This window comes from Poecile atricapillus, chromosome 4 (assembly GCF_030490865.1).
Source record: "Poecile atricapillus isolate bPoeAtr1 chromosome 4, bPoeAtr1.hap1, whole genome shotgun sequence".
Classification (NCBI taxonomy): Eukaryota; Metazoa; Chordata; class Aves; order Passeriformes; family Paridae; genus Poecile; species Poecile atricapillus.
Genome location: NC_081252.1, coordinates 47,208,532 through 47,230,300, shown reverse-complemented (window position 1 = coordinate 47,230,300; position 21,769 = coordinate 47,208,532). Strand labels below are relative to the sequence as shown.

Sequence of the window (21,769 nt, the reverse complement as noted above, 5' to 3'; positions counted from 1 at the left end):
CTTTTCTTCTTTAGTGTTAATCTTCTTACTCATGGTTGTGTTTATAAATGCAGTCATAGCCCTCTGTTTAAATTTATTTGAATTTTAATTATGGGCTAAACAAGATAAGGTATTTGATTTTTCTTTTAAGGTAGAACCTACGTTTCCTAGGTATCAAATAGGGTTTTTCTGTATTTCTCTCAGCTTGTGTTCATTTGCCCATGAACAAAACAAAATGTACTGTTACAGAATTGAGTTTTATAAGAAAATTTATAGCAATATCCATAGTAATACATAGTAATCTTGCAATAAAGCAATATACCCAGCCTATCTTCCCTATCTTCTATGTTGATGAGCTTCTGAGTTGTTAATCCAGTTATTATACCTAATTTATTTCATCAAATTTTAAAATCCAGAATATCAGTGGTCTAGTCTAGTCAGATAAGGAGACATAGAGGGGGGAGAAGGCTTCTCATTTCGCTGATTTTTCAAGAAGCTTGGGGCCTTGAGTTTTCTGAATGAAATGTCATCTTAATGTACAGTTAGCTGGCATGAATTCAGTCCCAAGTATAGATGGACTTAAGTTTGGTAATCTCTACATGCCTTTAACTTGAACAGAAAGAGAATTTTTAATATCCGATGCCTCAGACTAATATCTGTAACTATACTGTAATTGAAGCTTAATAGCAGCTATACTCAGTAGTGATTTAAATTCTCTGTAAAGTGTATAAAAAGCCTGTCTGCTCACTTGTTAAAATCATTTTATGAAGAAAAATCATGTTCTGCATTTTCTCCACTGATAATTTCCCACTTCTCACCGTAATTATCTTTATCTTGCTTGGTTTGGGCCAGCTGGCATTCATCCATATTCTTATCTCTCGTAGGTACTCTTGGATCTGAATAATATTATAGCTATTTGTAGTAAGAAAGTGGCATAAAGCAAGGTGACACTGAGGTCTGTGTTGTTTCATAGGCTTTTGAGAAGGCTATATGTAAGCTGAAAAAGAGAGTAAGGTTTGTTGCTATGGGAATCAAAAGGTCTCTTCGGAGAGTAAAGTTATCTATAACAACTAGTTTTTGCTAGGACAGTGTATAATACTGCTTCTGTTCTTACTAATTTAGCAATTCCACTGTCCCCACTGACACTGATGTCAGAGTTCCATCAGTAACTCTGAAATCAGTAGGTTAGTTATCACTGTTGGAAAAATCAAGAGTTTACAGTAAGAAAGCTCTTATTAACTGAAATTATAATACACATATTTATTGGAATATGTTGGTAAAAGTAGAATCAATGCTCATAAGCATTACCTACTTTAGTCAACCCTTGTTAATCAAGAACTTGAAAGTAATTTTGCAGAATACAGAATAAATAGACTTTATCCACTTCAGGTTAGAAAATAGAAAGGAAAAGATATCGCCATTATGCATCAAGTCAGTAAGATGATTGAAACACTTGTTTTCAGTCTGTCTACCTGCATTTGTATTCCAGTTAGTGTAAAGAGAAATGGGAAGGATTTTATTCTCATTTAAATGATTGCAAAATATATTTGATCAATATTGAGGCTCATATGGAGCCTCATGGAAACAGGTGAGGTAATTTAATTTTCACTGGTCTAAAATAAATAAAATTAATTTTATCATGAAAAATAAATAATAATAAAATAAATAATTTCTTTACATTATTAAGGTTTCTGGTTTTATCCTTTACTGCATAAAAGAGAGAATTTATTTAATGCTATCAGTGCAGAAGGAGCACAGGAATAGGTTTCAATTGCCTGCAGTTCTTCAGAGAAGCATATTGGGTTGAGTTTCTGCAGTGAGGTTTTTGTTTGGAGTTTTTTCATTTAGTGAGGCCAACCTAGTGGGAATTGTGAAAAGACTTACAGATTGTATTTTTTTTTTTAAACGGTTCTTTAGATATGGGTGAATGCAACCTAAGCCTAAGGTTTTGAAATGTTTTTGCAAGATGAAAGGCTGTAATTTAACATTTGATATCTTTTCAGTGAACTTGAGGGAAATTGTTTGAATGTGCTTAGGGATTTAATTGCTCAAAAGACATAAGAAATCAGGGTATCTGCATTTCAGTATATTGTGTTCTGTAGCAGAGGATAACAATATTAAAAGACAAATAGTGATTACTTTTCTGAATTAGTTTGCTCACTTGAAGAGCAGAGCTATCTTAATTGAAGGGCATGAAATATCTCTACCACTATATACACTATGTCATATTATTTCTCCCTGGAGAAGAATACGAGAATAAAGAGGAAGCTAGAGTACATGAAATACAATCTTGAGAATCCTAAACTGATTATAAAGAACAGAAAAGTCTCTCTCATTTCTTTAGATTGGATGTTGAAAGAAAGGGATTTGTGTTGTTACTGCCTTGTGTTTTCCCTTGTTGTTGATATATAAATACTCTTAATGAATATTGCACTTACATTTTTTACAAATCACTATGTAAATTTGAAAATAATATATTTTAGAGAATGTAGATGTGAAATGCTTTTTCATGGTACATGGTTTATCATGATGTTGGAACTATTGCGTATTGTTCAAAAATTTTTCCTGGTTTCTTAGTTTCTTTGTCTGTTATAATTTTATAGCCTCTTCAGTGAAGAAATAGAGTAGGACTTAAAGGACTCTGAGTGTGGCTTGCAGGTTTATACATGTAGATCTTTATAGAGCTGTATAAACAGTTTTCTATAACTATGGTAGACTCAACAGGCTTATAATGCATCATTATGGTGATAAATTATTACTGTTACATCTCCCAAATATTTGCTAGGTTTCTGTGCTATGCCTTGTTTTGTACTGTAACACTATAGTCAGCAGGCAAACTTCCTAATGGGTGGTAGCTTACCTAGGAAGAGCAGAGACTGCTCTCCTACTCTTTGCTTTTCATGAAATCTTGTCTTTGTAAGATAAATGAAGGCTTGAACAACAGGTAATCCCTAAGGAAGTACAGTAAGGAGACTAAATGCATTACTTTTTAAATTTCAGATGTTGGCAGAAGCATGTTAATGCAGGAGGACAGTGTTATGTTGGACTACTGTGGCTTATTCAAGAGCCTTATATCACTGAATTATTCTTCTAGGCCTTTAGTGTATTAAAAGCTTTTTTTTCAAATAAGTAAAATCAATGCATATATGATCAATACAATAGTTAAGGGCAATGAATATGTAGTAAAAAAGTGGAATGTAATGCAATCACTATACACAGATGATAGTTACTTCTGTTTGGATTCCTGTTTACAACTTTTGCTGTTACAAATGGTCAAAATTAGTTGGCTTTCTCTTCTAATTCTGGCCTTCAAAATCTTCTGTTATTTATTAAAGAAAAAGTATTAATACATACTCCAAGATTCCAGTCCTGCACAGAGACCACAACCCATTAAATGAGGAACATTCTGAAGAGAAGTAATCCAAATATTGCTTAATTATTCCAAAATATTTCATAATTCTGGTGCTTTAAATGTGTTTGGGCAATAACATTCAAGATGCAGGTATCTGCCACTACAGAAAAGAATCATGTAAAGTATACCTAACTGATGTGGTTTTGGAACACAATCCCATATGTACTTTTGAAATATAGAATAAGAGTATATGAACTAAAGTACTTTAATTTCTTTGTAGTTTCATAGTAGAAGGGAAAGGAGATTGTGTACAAGTGTAACAAAAGTTACATTTTATGGTTTACCTTAGCTGACAAGATTTTTTTTCCTCACAAGTTTCTGGTTTTATTTCTCATACTTTTTCCTCCTTCATTTCAGCTTCCATTACATCATTCTCTTGGTTTAACTACTTTTTACTAAATGCATTTAACAGCTACTGCTATATTTATGTGAAAATTGCATGGCAAAATTAATGTAATGGATCTCAATACTAAAATCTTTTAAGACTATAAACATAAAATACAAACTCTTTTAATAGAAAAGTCTATTATGATGATAGGCATTTTCAGATTATACTTCTGTATCTTATCCAATCATGGCCTTTAATTTTTTTTTATTCTAATATTTAAGCGTGCGGATGATATTTCAAGTTCACTGTCAGATACTACACTGCTTGTACACTTTTTTGGCAAGAAAGGAAAAGCTGAACTGAACTTTGAAGATTTTTATAGGTGAGTCTCAACTTCATTAATTCTTTGTAAAAAATATTTGTATAGTTGTTCTAATTAATGTGTACTTTATTACTATACACATAGCTTATGCAGGTATGTTTATATGGTTTATGTTTGCTTTGTGTGTGTTATATACACAACGAGCAAATTAAAACACTAAGTGGACCAACAATAAGAAGTCTTCTTCCAATGCTGCCAGATTTACAAATTTTGTTAGCACTTGTGTGTTTAGTTAGTTTGGAGTAGAAAGGTTTTGCCCCAGCCCTGTCCTTATTGATAGGTAGGAACTTCTTTCTTGGTTTTGAATTAGCTATGTTTTTCACCTGTTTGCCAGTGCTTGAAAAAAATGCTGGTGTGCATCTCTGCACTTAGGGACATATTTAAATGCAAAATTTTTCTGAAGATACCATGCATGCACCTTAGAACAAGCTTCTTTGGGTAAAAGTTAAAACACAGTGGAAGCTATTGGCTTAGTTATTGTGCCAGTAAATACAGAATTTAAAAATACAGGGAGAGTGGCATAAAAACAGAACCATAAAACTGTATGCTTCTGCATAATTGGGAGAGATACAATGTTTAGTTATTTTTCCTCAGTAAATACTCCTAATAAGTATTGTGTTTATCATTATCATTAGCTGTGTATTCCAATCCATCAGAAGTTTGCAAAATATTTTGCCTTAAATGAAAAGCCCTGAAAATTATTCAGTATTTTGCATAATATAAAAACTGTGTCATTAAGTGACATCACGATGTAAGTTCAAAGTAGGAAGCAGCAAAGAAGGTAGTTTTACAAAAGGCATCTTAGTTAAAATGTTATGGGTTGTGGTTGACAATGAGATAAATGAGGCTCCCAGTGCACTACTGTGACCAGAGAGCTAATTTCACCCTTGGCTGTAGGACTGGGACATCACACAGAATCAGGGAAGTTACTTTTCCTGTTTATAGATAGCTGGTTTTGTATTTGTTGTCCAGAATATACTAAATAGGTTGTTAAGTTGGGAAGAGTTTATAGAAATATGGTAAGAATAGTGAAGTATTTTTTAAAAAGGGTTGGATTGAAAGACTGCAAGCACTCATCATACTCGGCTTGTTAAAAAGACAAAGGTTACATTTCAAACTGTAAGTAACTACATGGAGAATAAATTTTGGGAATTAATTTAGTACCATGATGTAATTTTGAATTTAGCACATACAAATAAAGATCTGTGACTCACTGAAGAAGAAAATTGGGCAAACACAAACTAGAATTAGATTAAAAGTATAATTATTAAGTAATTTTAATCCTTACTAACACATTTCATCATTGTGTTAAGATTGTTGCATTGCCTTGAAAATATGTCAATATAGATAAGGGATTTACCAAATTTACCATCAATGCTGCAGAGCTAATTTGTTTAACATTATTTGGCTCATATTCTGTGAGTCTTTTAAAGACATGAACAGTAGAAATATAAAGTATGACAATTTTTCATGTTTTGTTTGTGCTTTAGATTTATGGATAACCTGCAAACTGAGGTTCTAGAGATAGAATTCCTTTCCTACTCTAATGGGATGAACACCATCAGTGAGGAAGACTTTGCCCATATTCTCTTGAGGTACACAAATGTGGAAAATACATCAAGTTACCTGGAAAACATGCGCTGCAGCATTCCTGAAGAAAAGGTAATTGTTTAGCAGTTGACCACAGCATGCAGTGCCATTGTAATTAAGATGAAAACATAGCTTTGTTGGACTGAACTACTTACCACCAGGGTTTTATTCTGATCATAAACTGCATGCCTGGTTTTTCAGATTACTTGATGAATGAAAAGTAGAAGGGTAAATAGCATAGAATTGTGTTCCATAGGATTTATCTAGTCATATTGCTGAAGTTTAGATAGAATGTAACAGATAGATAGAACAGGTTAAATTGCAAAAACCATACGACATCAAAAAGAAAAATTTTCTAGCAAAGACCTTCTAAAAAAATCTTTTCCTTTCTTCCTTTCTTCCGTCCTCCCTCCCTCCCACCCTTCCTCCCTCCCTTTCACCCTCCCTCCGAAATAACATCACATTTTATCTCTTTGTTTTATAGTCCTATTAATGGATAGCTTGTAATTATTCTTGGGTGTGTGGGTTTTTTAATGACTGCAGAGACAGAAATGATAATATAAACAGTAAAATTTAAGAGGTGGATACTCCTTAATTTGTTTAAGAACAAATATGTTGTCAGAAGTGTATCTGAAAGAAATTCAGTAGCAACTATGCATCAGTGATAATCTATAGGATAACATTTTAATGTTATTTAATGTTAAAGTAGCCCTTCAAACAAGGGATGTTTTGGATATGCTTCTTCTGTTTGTGTTTAGAGAAGATCAGATTAATCTGCCCTAGAAAGCTAACCATTTCAATAGCTATATCCTTTAATAGCATTGACAGCAGAGCTCACAAAGAAAAGTAATAAATCAGTTTGAACAGTTTGTTTGGGTTTTGTTTTTATTTGAGAAATGACATGATAATTTCAGTCTTCACAGTAAGTAAGATCAGTCAACTGACCTGATAGAAATACACTCCAAAAATCAACAGTTTCAGAGATCTGGATTATGTGATTCTTCCTGTGGTTGTACAGCAGTTAGGGCCACTGAGTGTTAAATATAGCTGGGAAAGCAGGGCTGTCTCTCAACCAGATTAGGTGTCAGATGAAGTGGTAAGATTGGGATCAGGGTTCCTGCTCAGTCACCCTTTCCAAGCCTGTTCTAGGCACTGAGGTGCTCAGATCAAACAGCTGTAAAAGGTTTGTGCAGCTTTCAATATTCAGAGCCAAGACTGTGCAACAGAACTGCTGTAACTGCATGGTCAGTTTCCAGATGGAAATTAAAAAAAAACCACCACCTATCTCTTTGGGTCTTGTATATAAACAATAATGTTAGTATCACTTGGGAAACTGAAAAATAATGACAGTTGCAGAGAAATACTTTGAATGTCAAAGGTGAGTTAAGTAAATATACCGACACTTTCTTTTGAACACAAGGTAGTAGTCTTTGAAGTTCATCTCTAAGTTTTCCAATCCAAGTATTCCACTGTAGTTTCCACTTCTTGGTCTCTGGTGGAACCATCAGGTAAGGAAAACTTCCATGTAGAAAGCTTTGTCAGTCAGTTAGAGATTTGCTTTTTTGCTGTGTTCAGGAATGTCCTGGCACTGGGTGGGTGCCATGTATCTGTATTTCATATGCTATACCTCCATTAAGTGAAACAAGACATTGCTGTATTTCACAACTTTGTAGCATAGGCTTGGTAAATGTGCTGTCACTACATCTCTCATGCTGGCCACAGACTTTTAAAAATAGGACTTTGCTTCTTACTGCCATGGAGGTGTTGTTCATGCTGTTCAAATGTTGTCACATTTTTTGACTCTTGTCATAACATTATAATTTGAAAATTATAAACACTATTTCATGATGGTGATATGCTACAATACTAATACCAACCAGAGGGTTCCATTATGAGGAAAAATTAGTCGAGAATGTAAAGTAATAGGCCAGTACTCTCACAGTTGGCAATGTTAATCTTTCATGGTGCTGTAGGAAGATGCCCCTAAAGCAGCATGATGATCTTTTGTCATATTGTAATCATGTTAAAATGTTCAGCTGGCATGCAGCCTGCTCACAGGATGTCTTCCTCTTTTTACTAACTAGATGCCAAGCAGTGATTCATGTAAGCTGGCATCATAAATTACTACAGATATCAGCTCCTGAAGAAAGTCTGTGCATTTTTAGCAGCATTGGTACATTAATCTGACTTTTCTTTGTTGTAGTAAAATATAATCTGTCCATACGAATAAAATAATTAGCTTCCTTTTTTTGTCATGGTTTAAACCCAGCCATTGGCCAAGTCCTTCCTAGCCATTTGCTCACTCCCCCACCAGCAGAATCAGAGATACTTGGGAGGGTAAAAGCCACGAAACTTGAGGAATGTGGAAGAGACAGTTTATTAGGAAAAGCAAAAGTCATGCACACAAACAAGATTTTTACAGTAGCCTGACCTCTTACATTTGTTCTGTGCATCCAGAATTTTTACAGACAAATCAGTGCACTTTAAAGGATTTGTGAACTTAAAATTTCAGCTTAAGACTTTGGTGGATGTTCACTACAATTGCTGTTCTGCCATAGTACCTCAGGCTTCTGGCTGAGAAATGAAGTTTGACTGGTCTAGGAATTTCAAAAATGCATGGCAGAGTTATTCCAGTCCCACAGAGTTTTCAGTCTAAAGTGCAAGAACTAAACTTGGACACATAAACTAATAGTGTCAAATGCAATGAAACAAAAAGATAGTATTGATAGTTCTAAATTAGGTTTTTAAGATAAAAATTTACATAAGGTGGTGGTTCTTCTTATGTAAATGAGGGTTTCCTCCCACTTGTGAAGGATCTGCTTGTTGAGAAAAGCAAGTTATGATGGGACAGACCAAGTTCACCAAAGAATTTATAAATCTTAGCTAGTGGTTAAGCAGGGGTTTACATCTCAAGTGTGTGGAGACCTATTAAATTCTTCTATTATAACAATATTATGCTGCTTTCCATGTTTTCCACAGTCCTTGTTGTTTCATATGGGTTAGCATCCAACCTCTGCCATCTCCTCGGGCACAAACCAACATTTGCATGTTTTCTGTGTTCCACCATACTATAAAGACTATGTATATGTTTCAGGAGAGACATAGGTCAATGTTTTAGTTTGAACAGAAAGGCTCACAGTCTTACTATTGCCTTCAAATATATTTTCAGAGACAAGTAGTTAAATAGGTTAATAGAATAAAAGCAAACAGAAAAATAGGCAGGAATTATAGTTAAATAACTATAACTATAACTAAAAAACAGGAAGATGAAGGTTTGACAAAAAATGCCATTCCGTGTTCAGAATGGCTGAGACCAGTGGGAATTCTGGCTTAGTTCAAAGTCTCATTTTCAGGTCTCTTTCAGAACTGATTTAGAAATAGTTTATCAAATCTTCGGATCTCAATCTAAATTGAGAGAAGAGCAGAACAAATATTGCAAGTAATGAAGATAAACTCTTTTAACAAGAACATTGTCAGTGAAACTTTCACAGAAGATATTCTAAAGTCTGGTCATGCAATTGATTTTTTAAAAAGCTGGACAAACCTTGCAGTACTTGCAAACCCTCAGCTGAAGAGACTTGGGTATCTAAATCTGGATATGTAAAGGTTTCACCCTAAAGTACAGGCTTAAGGTAGATCATAACATACATTTATGAAGCATTCAATGTATTTATATGAGCACATACACTCATATATGTTTGCAGATTTTCAGTAGTAAACATAGTCCAATGTTCATCCAAACCTAGACTTTTTATTGTTAGTATTGACTATCATATTGTAATAATCCTGGAATTCTTAAAAATTGCCGTCAGCAATGGAACAGTATTTTTGAGTGCTCTGGTGAGAATTGCTGTCTTGTTGCAGTCACAGAGGGGAAAGCAAACTGCATTCCTCAAGAAACACCAATTCTCTGTTTTATTGACTTTTACTACAAAGCCTTTTTTTTAAATGGGTGTGGTATCTGTTCTTAAATAAAGTAGATATATATAATTGCAAGGTTTGTTTATTCAGTTGTTATTACTACTAATAATTCTTACAGTGCTTATTGTTTTTCTGGTTTTTAGGGTATCACATTTGAAGAATTTAGATCATTTTTTCAATTTTTGAACAATCTAGAAGACTTTACAATTGCAATGCAAATGTATAATTTTGCAAGTCGTTCCATAGGTCAAGGTAAGTATCTGTATTTTTATAAAAATGCATTGATATCCATGTAGAACTGTTGACAAAAATGCAAAAATGTTTTGTATTTCCTATTTTCTAGTTTTAATGTTTCCAGTAAAAGGCTAAAGATGCTACGACTCCAGCTTTGAGAGGAAAAGGCTTGGTCATCTCATAAGAGATATTGTGCAAAGTCATCTAAGTGGTGTACAAGCTGAATGCAGAATAGTTGTCCATCAAATCCTACAATACAGGAGTTAAGAGGCAGTTGATGACGCTGGTGAGAGATTAGATTAAGGCAAACAAAAGCATTTCTTTACACAGTGAGCATCTGAAACGTGGCCTTGTACAAAGGCTGTAGAAGGAAACAGTGTCAGAAGGTCCAAAGAGAGATCAGACAGGTTTTTAACAAATCAGTCAGTGGGTACTGAAAGAACTGGGCATGTATGTACCTACTAAAATCCTTAATAAAACCTATTCCACTTGTGATGCTGAGGGATCACAAGATGAATATGCAAAGTGATCGGACTTGTGTGCTCTCTCCTCAAGTAGCCTCTTCATGGCTCTGACCACGTAACACCAGCATGGTCCTACCTCATGTGGCCTTACCAAGGGATTGTATAATTTTCTCTCTGCTCTATTTCTTGGGTTCTGTTTTATGTCAAATAAGTAAATGCCATATATGTAACATAGGTTTAATTATAATATGATTTTCTAATTTTTGTTATTGCTCATAGTATAGAATATGGATTGTTACCTTTTTTGTAAAATAATTGGCACCAATTAGGCAGTGTCATTTTATATCAGTTAACAACTACTTTGTTTAGAACTGTGAAATTCAGACCTAATTTTCACTTTTTCATATATTTGAGTATTTAAATGTGAAAACTCAAGTTAAAAGTTTACTTATATTTCATAATATGCTGTTCACGAAGTACCCTTAAATTCACCTTTTTTATTTTTTTTTCTGTTGTTGTCCTTATGCAGATGAATTCAAGCGTGCTGTGTACGTAGCTACAGGTGTGAAGCTCTCACCACATTTGGTGAACACAGTGTTCAAGATTTTTGATGTCGACAGAGATGACCAGTTGAGCTATAAAGAATTTATCGGCATTATGAAAGACAGACTCAATCGAGGGTTTAGGGTAAGGATTATAATTTTTAGTTATTTTAGTTGACTTTGCTACTTACCTCTACTTTAGCATCTGTAGTACCAGTGCATATGTTTAAAGAAATACATTTTATGACATACATTTTATGACATACATTTAAGACATGCTTTTATAGAAATACTGAAGCAATCTGTAAGATAAAATCCTTCTTAAATTCTTGATTTCTTTTTTTTTTGTTAGAAAGCAATACTTAGAGGACGTGATATACCTTTACAATGTGCAAACCAAACAAGAGATGAGAAATCCCCTGTATACTGTCATTTCTTCTGTATTGTGTGATTAATAGATTAGCATTAGGAATTTTAACAAGAGAGCAATTATGTCTGTACTGTGTGCAGAGAAAAGAGAATTTGTCTCTCTCAAGCTCAAGACGTTTAAAGGTTAACTCTTCTAAAACATTGTATAAAAACCAAGTGTTTATAATGACAGTTGGAAAGGGTTGCAGCAGAAGGTAGTTTTAATTTTCAAATAAAAATTAGCGAAGTGGTGCTGAACAATGCTGTGTTCTAGTTCAGAGCTGATTTTAATAATTAAACTCTGCATCTAATATTCAATTATAATAAGCTAGACAGCAGGAAATTACTTGCAGTCATTTTTTTTTCTTCATGACAGGTGTTAACATTTTTGACTAAATATAAAATGGTGTTCTAACTACCAACCTTATTGCTTTATTGCTGAGACATAAACCTTAAACTGTATTATGGTTCCTAAAGTCACATTTCAATATGTTATTTCTGTAATTTTAGTTAATTTTAGTTAGCTTCCTAAATGGAATTTTAGAACTTTCTGTGAAGTGGTGTTGAGTCTAATAGTTTACTTGTTATTTCTGTAATATTATGATCGAACATAAAATGTGGGTAACAACCACTGTATTTGTAACAAAATTATTTACTTGTTGGTCCTCAATTCCTTTTATTATGGTGTGGTAATGATGATTGTTTCACAATCGTTTCAAGCTGTTCAGCTATATGTTTTAATTGTTTACTACTTGTAAATGTGCAGTGTATGTTAATTTAACCAGCAAACAGTCTGCTTACTAAGTAATTCTTGTATTTATTACATGTTCTATTTCACAAAATGCATGACAGAAATCATATATAATTTTAAGAATCTGTATCATCCAGCACTATTCAGTCTTACGTATGTATCTTGCTTTTGCCTGGACCACTATGAAATATTCCAGTGGACTGTAAAAGAACTATAAAGAATAGCCAATATTCAGAAGAATAACACCGTTTTTCATGAAGTCTAATTCTAAGTTAAGTTAAATACTGGACATCTCCATATAGGAGACGTCTCTATGTAGGAGACAATTGTGATTTCATCCTGTAATTCATTTAAATGCATTCTTTTCACTAATCAGGAGTATTCCAAGACAATTATAGTAGTAAACTGAGGAATTACAATTTCCAATAAGTTTCATAAATCTCACACAAACCAATTTTTTCCAAGAGTGGATAATAGTAAAAATTCTGCAAAAATTTTGCCTTAATAAACACCCCCACACCCACTGCAATCTTGATTTAGAATGAAAAGTAGAAAATGCCTAAGAACCTTATTCCCAGAACAAACTGATGGAAAGTGTCATTAATTGCTTCCTACTGTTTGTATGTTAAAAGTTACAGAGTATTTAATGTGTCTAAAACAAGTAAGACTTTGCCTTCTTGCTCCTACAATGTGGAGGATTGTAAATGTTGTGTTGTGCTAAATCAAAACTAACAAATTACTAACCTATTCTTTATCAATAACTGTTTTGAATCCATATGAAAATTCAGTCAGTTTCATCATATAGATACAAGAACGTAAAGGCTTCAGCTTATTCAGAATTTTGTAGCAACATAGAAATCTTGGCCATGAGAAATCTGAACCCCTTTATGAAGCATAAATGCCTGATTTTATTGTTAAGTATCCCCCAATTAATATCTGCCAATTAACATAGTGTCTGATTATCTCTCTAAAAACATCCCAAAATAACAGTTGTAAATCAGCCTATGATTTGAAGTATGATTTTACTTTTAACACCTTGTACTTAGCAATTCTAACTTTTTAATTGTTTCACTAATTATATTCGCCCAGAATTTTGAGGCCGTTAGAGGATTTGGTACTGGGACCATGTATTTTGAAAAGGGCATTTTGTGGTTTTATAGCCAGATTAAAGTGAACCTGTTTAAGAGCAAAGAGTCACACAAGTCCAATGAAAATGCTGTTCTGAAACATCAGTCAGTATGTAGCAGGTTTGTCCTATTTAACAGCTTAGTCTTGAGCTTAAAAACTTCAGGAGGGTCAGGTACTACCTCTTATAGGAACACAATAAATGTTCATTTTAATACAATATTTAGATATGTTTTTGGAAATGTAAATGTCCTAAAGACTTTAGCAAATTAAATTTCTCTTTTCCTGCAGTTTTGTAGCACAGACTGAAACCATGTTTTTGTTTTTGTTCGAAGCAAACTCATATGTTAAGCTGCCATCAAGTGGTCAGTCAGAGTATTGCCATAAACTAATTAAAAATGTTCAGACATGAAGAGCTTTTTTTTTTGCTTTCTGTTTCGTTAGTTATTTTCCTTTCTTTTTCAAATTTAAAAATATATAAAAATATTCCTTTTCCTTTACAATTCTATTTTTAAACTGGAAGACTTGGAACTTAATGACTAAATGATAAACATTTTGCATAACACATACTGTACTGTATCTCCTAGCTATTTGTCAATTAAAACCATTTTTTGTATTTTCATGATACCGTTGTCTTATGCTTACCCCTGGCTGCCTTCACGTGTTGTCTGCATCTGCACACTTCTCCATCTTCTGCTCCACAGGGCTACAAACCTATACAGAGGTATACTACTTTCAAATCCTGCGTGAGGAAGGAGCTCTATAGCAGATAAATGACGGTATGTGTTAGCCACCAGTCTGAGTGTGCTGGCATGCCTGCAGGAATGGCTGAATGTTGAACTGTCACTGCTTTGTTTCCTGTTCCAAAACTCAGCAATAGGTTATATGACTGCAAGCAATGTAGTAGCTCGAGGCATCACATTGTGTTTTTGACTGAAGCAACAGAATTTTATCCTGGAGTTGGTAATGACTGACTTACACTGTCACTGTTCTGTGAGCCAGCTGTGATTTTGTACTTACTGTGTTTGAAATTAGGAAAAGTATTTTTTCATAGTTTCTGTTGCTGTTTTATGTCTGTCCTATTACCTCTTTTTAAGTAATTTCTCAGGTACCTATAAAGTATTTATCAGAAGATTGTAGAGGCAGATTTTTCTGACTTTTAGTGACTTGATTCTGCTTTGATTTATACTGCTACATTCTTAAAAGAAATAATGTATTTTTGGCTCAATTAATGCTGTACCAGCAATTTTGTAAATGCAGCATTGTGTCCACACATAACCACCATGGCCGTTTCCACATGTCCACTACATGAACGTCCACTCGTACAGTTCAGCCGTACTGTGGATTTCAGTGTGAAAACCCAGGTGTGCAGGTTCTGTAGCCAACCTGTGAAACTGTTTGTCACACAGGGGACACGGACACTGCGTTAGTAGACATTTCTCTTCTTCACAAAAAGGAGGAGTTTGTTCCTTTGCTATTGAAGGGTTTTTCCTGTTTCCATGTAAAGACTTTGCAGGAGTTGCGATGATGGCTGTTGGCTCCCAGATTTTTACCAAGGGGAGGAGCAAAGAGATGTACACCATGACAAGCAAGGCCCCATGACCAGTGGTCTGCTCTGAGTGACCCTATGAGGGGTCCAGCACATCTCATGCTCCTGAGCCAGGAGGGTTTGACTGTCATTCCCCTGCCGTTTTTAATTCTAAGGCACAATATTAATCTGAGATTTTTTGTTCAATACTATACACTAATACTGAAGCATTGTACTAATATGTGAGGGACAGAAGAGGAAATTTGATCTTAACAAATCATCTGGTTTCTCCACCATTTCTCTACTAATGGGAAGAGTAAATGACTAATAAAGTAGTTTAAACAATATTTTAGTAATCCAAGTTATTAGTCACATGAAAGGAAGTCATGGCTTTATTTTAATCTTATGTATCTTTATATCTTTGAAACTTTTGACTTTCAAAGCTGCCTTTCTTCTTTTCTCATGTATTTTTAAAAATAGTTATTAGGAGTACTTTGTCAAAACCCATATTGCAGTTTCATGTTAAGTATTATTTAAACTGTAAACTTTCAAAACATGAAACAGCTCTTACAGGAAAGTGGCAAAATGGTGCACAGTCATGATGCTTCCCTAATAATTTCAGTGAAGGGTATGTGACCAAGTGGAAGAAAATGCAGTGACACAAAAGAATCCAGTATCTAATCAACAAACCTAATAAAATTATCTTGGTGACAGAAAGAGAGACTGTGGTAAAAGCATCAAGTATGCATACATCAACATCTTGTCAGATCTAAATTCAGGCATTAAATTAATTAATTCATATGCTGAGATGATGTAAACTGGGAAAAATGTACCATGGAGATTTATGAAGAGAGATGTTGTTCATTCTGTATAAAGTCATTCTCAAAAAAATTTGAATTATAGTCCGTCAATGCTACCCATTTGGAATCAGAAGAAACCATGTTTTTTTCAGGGCATGGACTTGGCTACAGGCACCTCACTGAGTTAATATAGAGGCCACTAGTTATTTACCCTGCTCTTCTTCCCACCTGGAGCTCCGATATAACAAAAATTCTTGTACCTAAGCTTGCTTGAGTAGGTCTGAATCAAATACCTGTTGCACTGAAGAGTACAATGTAAGCCTTGTATATAAAAAATTCTCTCTTCCCTGCTGACACATTAGTTTGCTACTGCTCTTCACTTGAGCAACTAGTTCTTGTCTCTTATCAGGAGTCAGAGTCACAGAATTGTTAAGGTCAGAAAAGACCTCTGAGAACAAGCCCAGGTGTTACAGTGACATAACCAGTTGTTGGCTGTTAAGAGTTCCTTTTTGTCCAAAACATTTCATAGCTCATAATATTTCTTCAGATTTATCATAAACTTCTACTAATGGAAATGAAAACTTTAGCCAAGGTATGTAAGTGATTTGGCAAAAGTACTGTGGAGTTGAACGGAGATAGTTCTGTCTTTGCCACACATTGTGCAGTGAAAGTGGATGTACATCGTTGTAAAAATCATTATTTTCCATTTAGTTTATAAATTGAAAAGATAATGAAAATGGAATTATTGGGGATTTTACATTGAACAGTTCCAATAGGTAATTAAATTTCATTCTGATGTCCAAAGAAGCACATAAATGTACATGAAATACAAAAATCAGCTGCAACTATATCCCACAGTTAGGTGCAGTACAACTACTATTAATTTTACGCTTTTCCAAATATATATGTACAGTTCCTTGTGCTTTGAAGTATTGTGCTTTTCGATGGTAAATGTAGAAGTCTGGTGAAGGAGATTAAGATACTTGGCATGCTTACCACAGATTATACCCTTCTTTGAATCTGCATTCTGAAAAGCCATAAACAGCACATTGTGCTGTACCTCACATGTCTCTAAAATGCACTAATGCCTTTACTCCACAGTGTAAAGAATGTTGTACCCTTATAATAAATAATGCAGATTTCTCCTAGGGGAACAGCTGTGTGTGGTCCTTGCAGGGCACCCAGCCTGACTTGGCATTGGCAGGTACTTCTTTGCATACACTGCAGGGAGAAGTGAAAAAACATGTTTGTGGAGAACTGCCTGACAGAGCACAGAGAAGAGCCCTGCTTTTGAATGTCTTGTGAAAGGATTATCTAGAAAATTTCTAACAAAGCCCTTTCAAAGATAATTTCCAAAAAGGGATGCTAGAGACTGACTTATGAAGGGATTCAAGTCCATCTAAAATACTGTTTGCTAAACTAGTCATGTGCTCAGTAACTGTAATAGATATTTAGGCCATAACTGTGATATTATTGACTACTGAAGTATTGGAAGTAATTATTACATCAATGGAAATCTAGAAAATAATTTCTAGTAACTTTGTACTAGTAATTTTCTGAGAATCTTAATATTTTTTTGTATTAAAATAACTGATTTCTAGATGCTCTGAATATTGTGGGTTTTCAAAATTTCTGATTAAAGGCTTTTAGGAGGTAATGGTTAATAGCTGAAAACAGTAGCTTGAGACTGAGTGAGGAAGGAAATTTATTTTGAAAAATACATGAAAAACTGAGGCATAGATTCAGAACTTCATTTCCAGCTATTTCAACTGTAAATTGCTGTCTTCTGTAAACATTTTATTCTGTTAAGTGAGATTAAATTTTTCATTTAGCTAATCTTTTTTAAGTTCTTAATTTCTATACTTTCCTAGTACACAGCAATTGAATACATCTAGTGTAAAAGACAGCTTAAAAAAAAACCAAAAGAGGCTGTTGCTTACTGTTAGAAGAGACTTTTGCTTACCTCTTTTCTAATGCAAGAGAGGGTGAGAAGCATGTGATTAGACACACCATCTTACAAAAGTAATTGGAAATTGCAGAACTTGGGCTTTCGATCCTAAACCTGACAAGAAGCTTAAAAACATACCTGGTTACAGTGAGAGGAGAATGTTCCAGTGAAACGTGAAAGCATTGCAGAATGTGTGGACAAGCTGTTCCTTGTTGTGGATTTGGTACATTGAGAGTAGATACAACAATAGTGCACAATTTAGAAATAAGTAGATGAATGGTCAGTGTGTTTCAGAATTTCTTTTAATGACTTTTATGAACATTTCTCTGGACTTGTTTCATAAAATAAAAAATAAGTGCATATCTTAAAGCATAGGTTAATAAAATGAATATACTTTTGTTAAAGAATGCACTGCAATTTGCAAGTTATGCAATTTTTCATGAGATTGACTATAAATATCAGCTAAATCATGCATTCATCTAAGTATGGTTTCTAATATTTCATTTACGTCTGCATAATATACTACTGTGGATTAAATTGTCTTCTGAATATCTACAACTTCTTTATAGACTTCTATGTTTTTTAATTAAAAAAGATGAGGGATAAGAATAAATAGATGTAGGCTTCAGTGTCTAATGGTGGATTTTAATGCACTGCAATGTGGCAATTTCTTTAACATTTTCACTCAGTTCAACCAAAACAAGGTATTGGACAGTCTCACCATGTGTCCTGTTTTAGCTGAGTTAATTTTCTTCCTGGTAGCTGCTACAGTGCTGTGTGTTAAATACAGGATGGAAATACTATTGATGATGCACAGATATACTGGTTGCTATGAGCAGCACTTACAAAGAGTCGAGGACTTTTCAGTCCACCCCAGCTGCGAGGAGGCTGGATGTGCACAAGGAGTTGGGAGGGGACACAGCCAGCACAACTGACCCCAACTGGCCCAAGGGATATTCCACACCATGTGGTGTAAGCTCAGTATATAAACTAGGAGGAAAGTGGTTTCTTTCCCCAGTTGCTCTAATTCTTACTATCTCCACATCTATTTTTTACACTTACTATGAAAATAGACTTGTGGAGTTAGGAACAGCAGAAGAAATTATGAGATCCAGTGATAATGACAGAGAGCATAGAGCACAGAGCAGTGGATTTCCCAAGCCAGCCCTTGGCCAGTTTTCCTCTCCATTCAGTGGACAACTATTCATGTTGCTGAACTACAATTTAGGATTAAGATAATCTAATATAAAGAAGCTTTCATGTCATCTGCCCATATTGTATTTGGCTTTTGCTGGTGCCTCAGTTTAATGAACATAAGTAATTTTCTATGCTTTTTATTTGGTATTATTGGTGAACTTTTTAGTACAGTGTCAATACAAAGAATCAAGGAACGAAACTAGAGAGGGAGCTGGACGTGCCTGAATAAAGAGGAAATGCCTTCTTGCATCTTTTAATATAATTAGGCCATTTGTTGAATGCTAACTGTGTGTTGTGAGGTGAGGATGCCTTTTGAATACTTAACATGTATGGATTTATAAATCTTATTTTACAGAACTAAATTTGAACTCTCATTATTTTAATACTAAAACATCTATCTAGTATGTATGAGTCTGAATAAAATTTAAGGTAGAATTAATGACTTTAGTGAATGGTATCTTTTTTCCAATTGTATGTTTTTTCACTTTTCACAGGAGACTCCAAAGTATGGTTGGAAGGAGTATTACTCTTGTGTGATGACTGTAACCAGTGAGCATCTCAGAGATCTATGGAAGCAATTTCGGAGACGAGATATGCTGAGATAAAGGAAGAAAGCAGGATTATCTGCACTGGCTAGAATTATTTATTCCCATGAATTCTTAATGAAGAACAAACTAACCCAGGTGAATGGTGAATCTTCCAGCTGCAGTAGAAAACACAGGACTTCTTTTCCACTTAGTGTAGTGATCATCAACTCTTAAAACTGCTTTTCAGTATGTATTTTATTTAATTGATGAACTATGCCATGTGAGTGGGAGAACCCTTCTTTTGTAAGAATACCTTTTGAATATTATTTTTGATTATTTTGAGATAAATTTATTGTTTAAAAGGAAACAAAAATAAGTCTTAGACCTGGGCAGGAAGATGTTTGGCAGTGAAGAGAAACTGCCTGCATGAGCTTAGACTGTGAATTTACTTTCAGAAGAGCACTGTTAAAAGTTTGTGCTAAACTGAAAATGAGACTACATTAAGTAGCAGAACAATTACATATGAGTTGAATGGACAAATTAAACTCTTAGAGGCTATTATTTTACCAAGAGTAAAGCTGTTACGGTTATAATGTGAATGATAGGTATTTACCTAGGAAAAGTACTGTATGAACTATAATGTTCAGATTCTCTAAGTCTTATTATTATGTTTATGCATTTATCCTTTAAAAAATAGTACAGATTTTAAGATGTCTTACAAGCACTGTGTCAAAGACAAGTCAAAATGTTAAAATTCATGTAACACACACTTTGTAGTATTTATTATAAATTTTATTGCCATACACTGGCATGTTTCTGATAGAGTACAAATTCATGTGTTTCTTGTGAATAGTGCACTTTTATATGAAGTGGCACTGAGTAGAAATTATAGCTGTCTAATTTGCTACTCTGGAATGCCGTATCTGAAAACTAGATAAATAGCTTGTGTTTGTGTCAAACAAAAAAACAAAACAAAACATGAATGCATGCACAGTACAGAACAACACTAAGTAATATTATCTGAATAATATTTGTTTGCTATTCAGCAACAGCATTTTTCCTTACTCCCTATTAACATTATTGTGAGGTAGTAGGAATTAAATCCACACAAGAAAATAACACATTTTTTATATCCTTTTTGAAAAAGTTTACTGGACATTGAATAAATCTGTGTCTGTTTAGGAAAAGACTGTGCCTTGAAATAATTCTAGCTGAATACACACACACACTTCAAATAATGTCAATAAATTATCATCAGAAGCAGAAATATTTGGTAGTCAGACAATCAAAAAAGAACTAAAACAATGTTTTTAAATATCTTACTACTATAAATCATGAAAGAAAACTCTTTTTTCATGTGCACACGTTGCTCAATTGCCGTCCTATATGTCATGTGAATAGATGTATGGCATCTGTGTAACAGTGCACCTAAGTTTAGAAATGCTTAATTTATAGTAAGATATATCTCTGGTAGAAAAATCAAAACAAAATTAGAAAGAAGCTTTTTTTAAAGAAATTCCACACTGGGAATTGTAGAAAAAATATGTGATAAGTGTGGCTTTTATCTGAAAAAAAAACCCCAAAACCCAAGCCAGTTCAGAAAACTATCAAAGAATGATACTTCAGTTAATATTTCACAATAAATAAATTCAAAATTTCCACCTTGGTGTCCTTAAACTATTGACAGCAAGAAATAAATCAAATAAATTGGGGAAAAGGTTCTTGAATTGACACAGCAGAACATATATGTGATCATTTAGGGAATCAACTGTATTCAATGTATCGTCTCGGTACGCAAAACCGTCTCACTGCTTCTTGTCAGCATGTGCAAAACCCACTTTGCTACTTCAGTGATGAAGGACAAAGAGAAGAAAACATTGGGGGTCACTGAAGGTGTTCCCATCCTTCCTTTTCATTCATGACTGCGCACTCAGAGTGATCCTCGGAGGAAGCAGCAATACCATCATCATTCTGATCCTCCACTGCCCCAGGCAATAATGCACTTTGCTTTTATGGCTGGCTTGAGGCAATTTTAGCATTTTTCTATATATTTCCTATCTATGGTTACTTAATATAAAATAGAATGTGAAAGTGTCAGATTAGTTTTTAGGACTATTTTTTCTTCATGTTTAATAATATTATTTAATATAAATATGAATATATACATATAATATTCTTGTTTATTTCAAAATAAATGCACTTGAAACTAATTTTCTTTGCAGTGCATATAATTCAAATTCTTTTGTCATAATAATTTTTTATTTTTTTTGGTAACATGAATGTGTAAGTGCTTTGAATTAGAGCATCTCATCATCACAAAAAAAATAGACTTGTTTTCTTCTTTTAGTCATCTCTTTAGATAGCTTTACTTTTCAGCCACAGAATTCTGCATAAAAGACCTGAAAATGCAAGGACAGTTGAAAACAAGGTACAGTGATGGCACATGCCATCTGCTGTAGAGGCACCCCTCGGATAAACAACAGTCACTGGGCTCAATAAAACCTTATTCAAAATCTGCAGAATTCCTGGCAGCACAGAAGATGTGCATGTTGATGTGATGTGAAAAGTTGTGTAAATTAAGGCTTTGTTTAAAACCAGCTCTTGTTCTCGTCTATAAGCTGAGAAAACTGAAA

At 34.1% G+C, this 21,769-nt stretch overlaps 1 protein-coding gene across 4 annotated transcripts in view; it reads left to right on the top strand.

Moving 5' to 3' along the window:
• The window catches only part of MICU3 (mitochondrial calcium uptake family member 3), a 52,809-nt gene extending 31,463 nt beyond the window's left edge, over positions 1-21,346 (top strand). For all 4 annotated transcript variants that reach the window (XM_058838307.1, XM_058838305.1, XM_058838306.1 and 1 more), the window contains 6 exons: positions 4,001-4,101; positions 5,592-5,763; positions 9,756-9,864; positions 10,840-10,997; positions 13,841-13,915; positions 19,104-21,346. In XM_058838307.1, the coding sequence (XP_058694290.1) occupies positions 4,001-4,101; positions 5,592-5,763; positions 9,756-9,864; positions 10,840-10,997; positions 13,841-13,909 (609 nt within the window). In that variant the 3' untranslated portion in view covers positions 13,910-13,915; positions 19,104-21,346. The remainder of the gene's footprint in view (positions 1-4,000; positions 4,102-5,591; positions 5,764-9,755; positions 9,865-10,839; positions 10,998-13,840; positions 13,916-19,103) is intronic.
• The last annotated feature ends 423 nt before the right edge of the window (positions 21,347-21,769 follow it).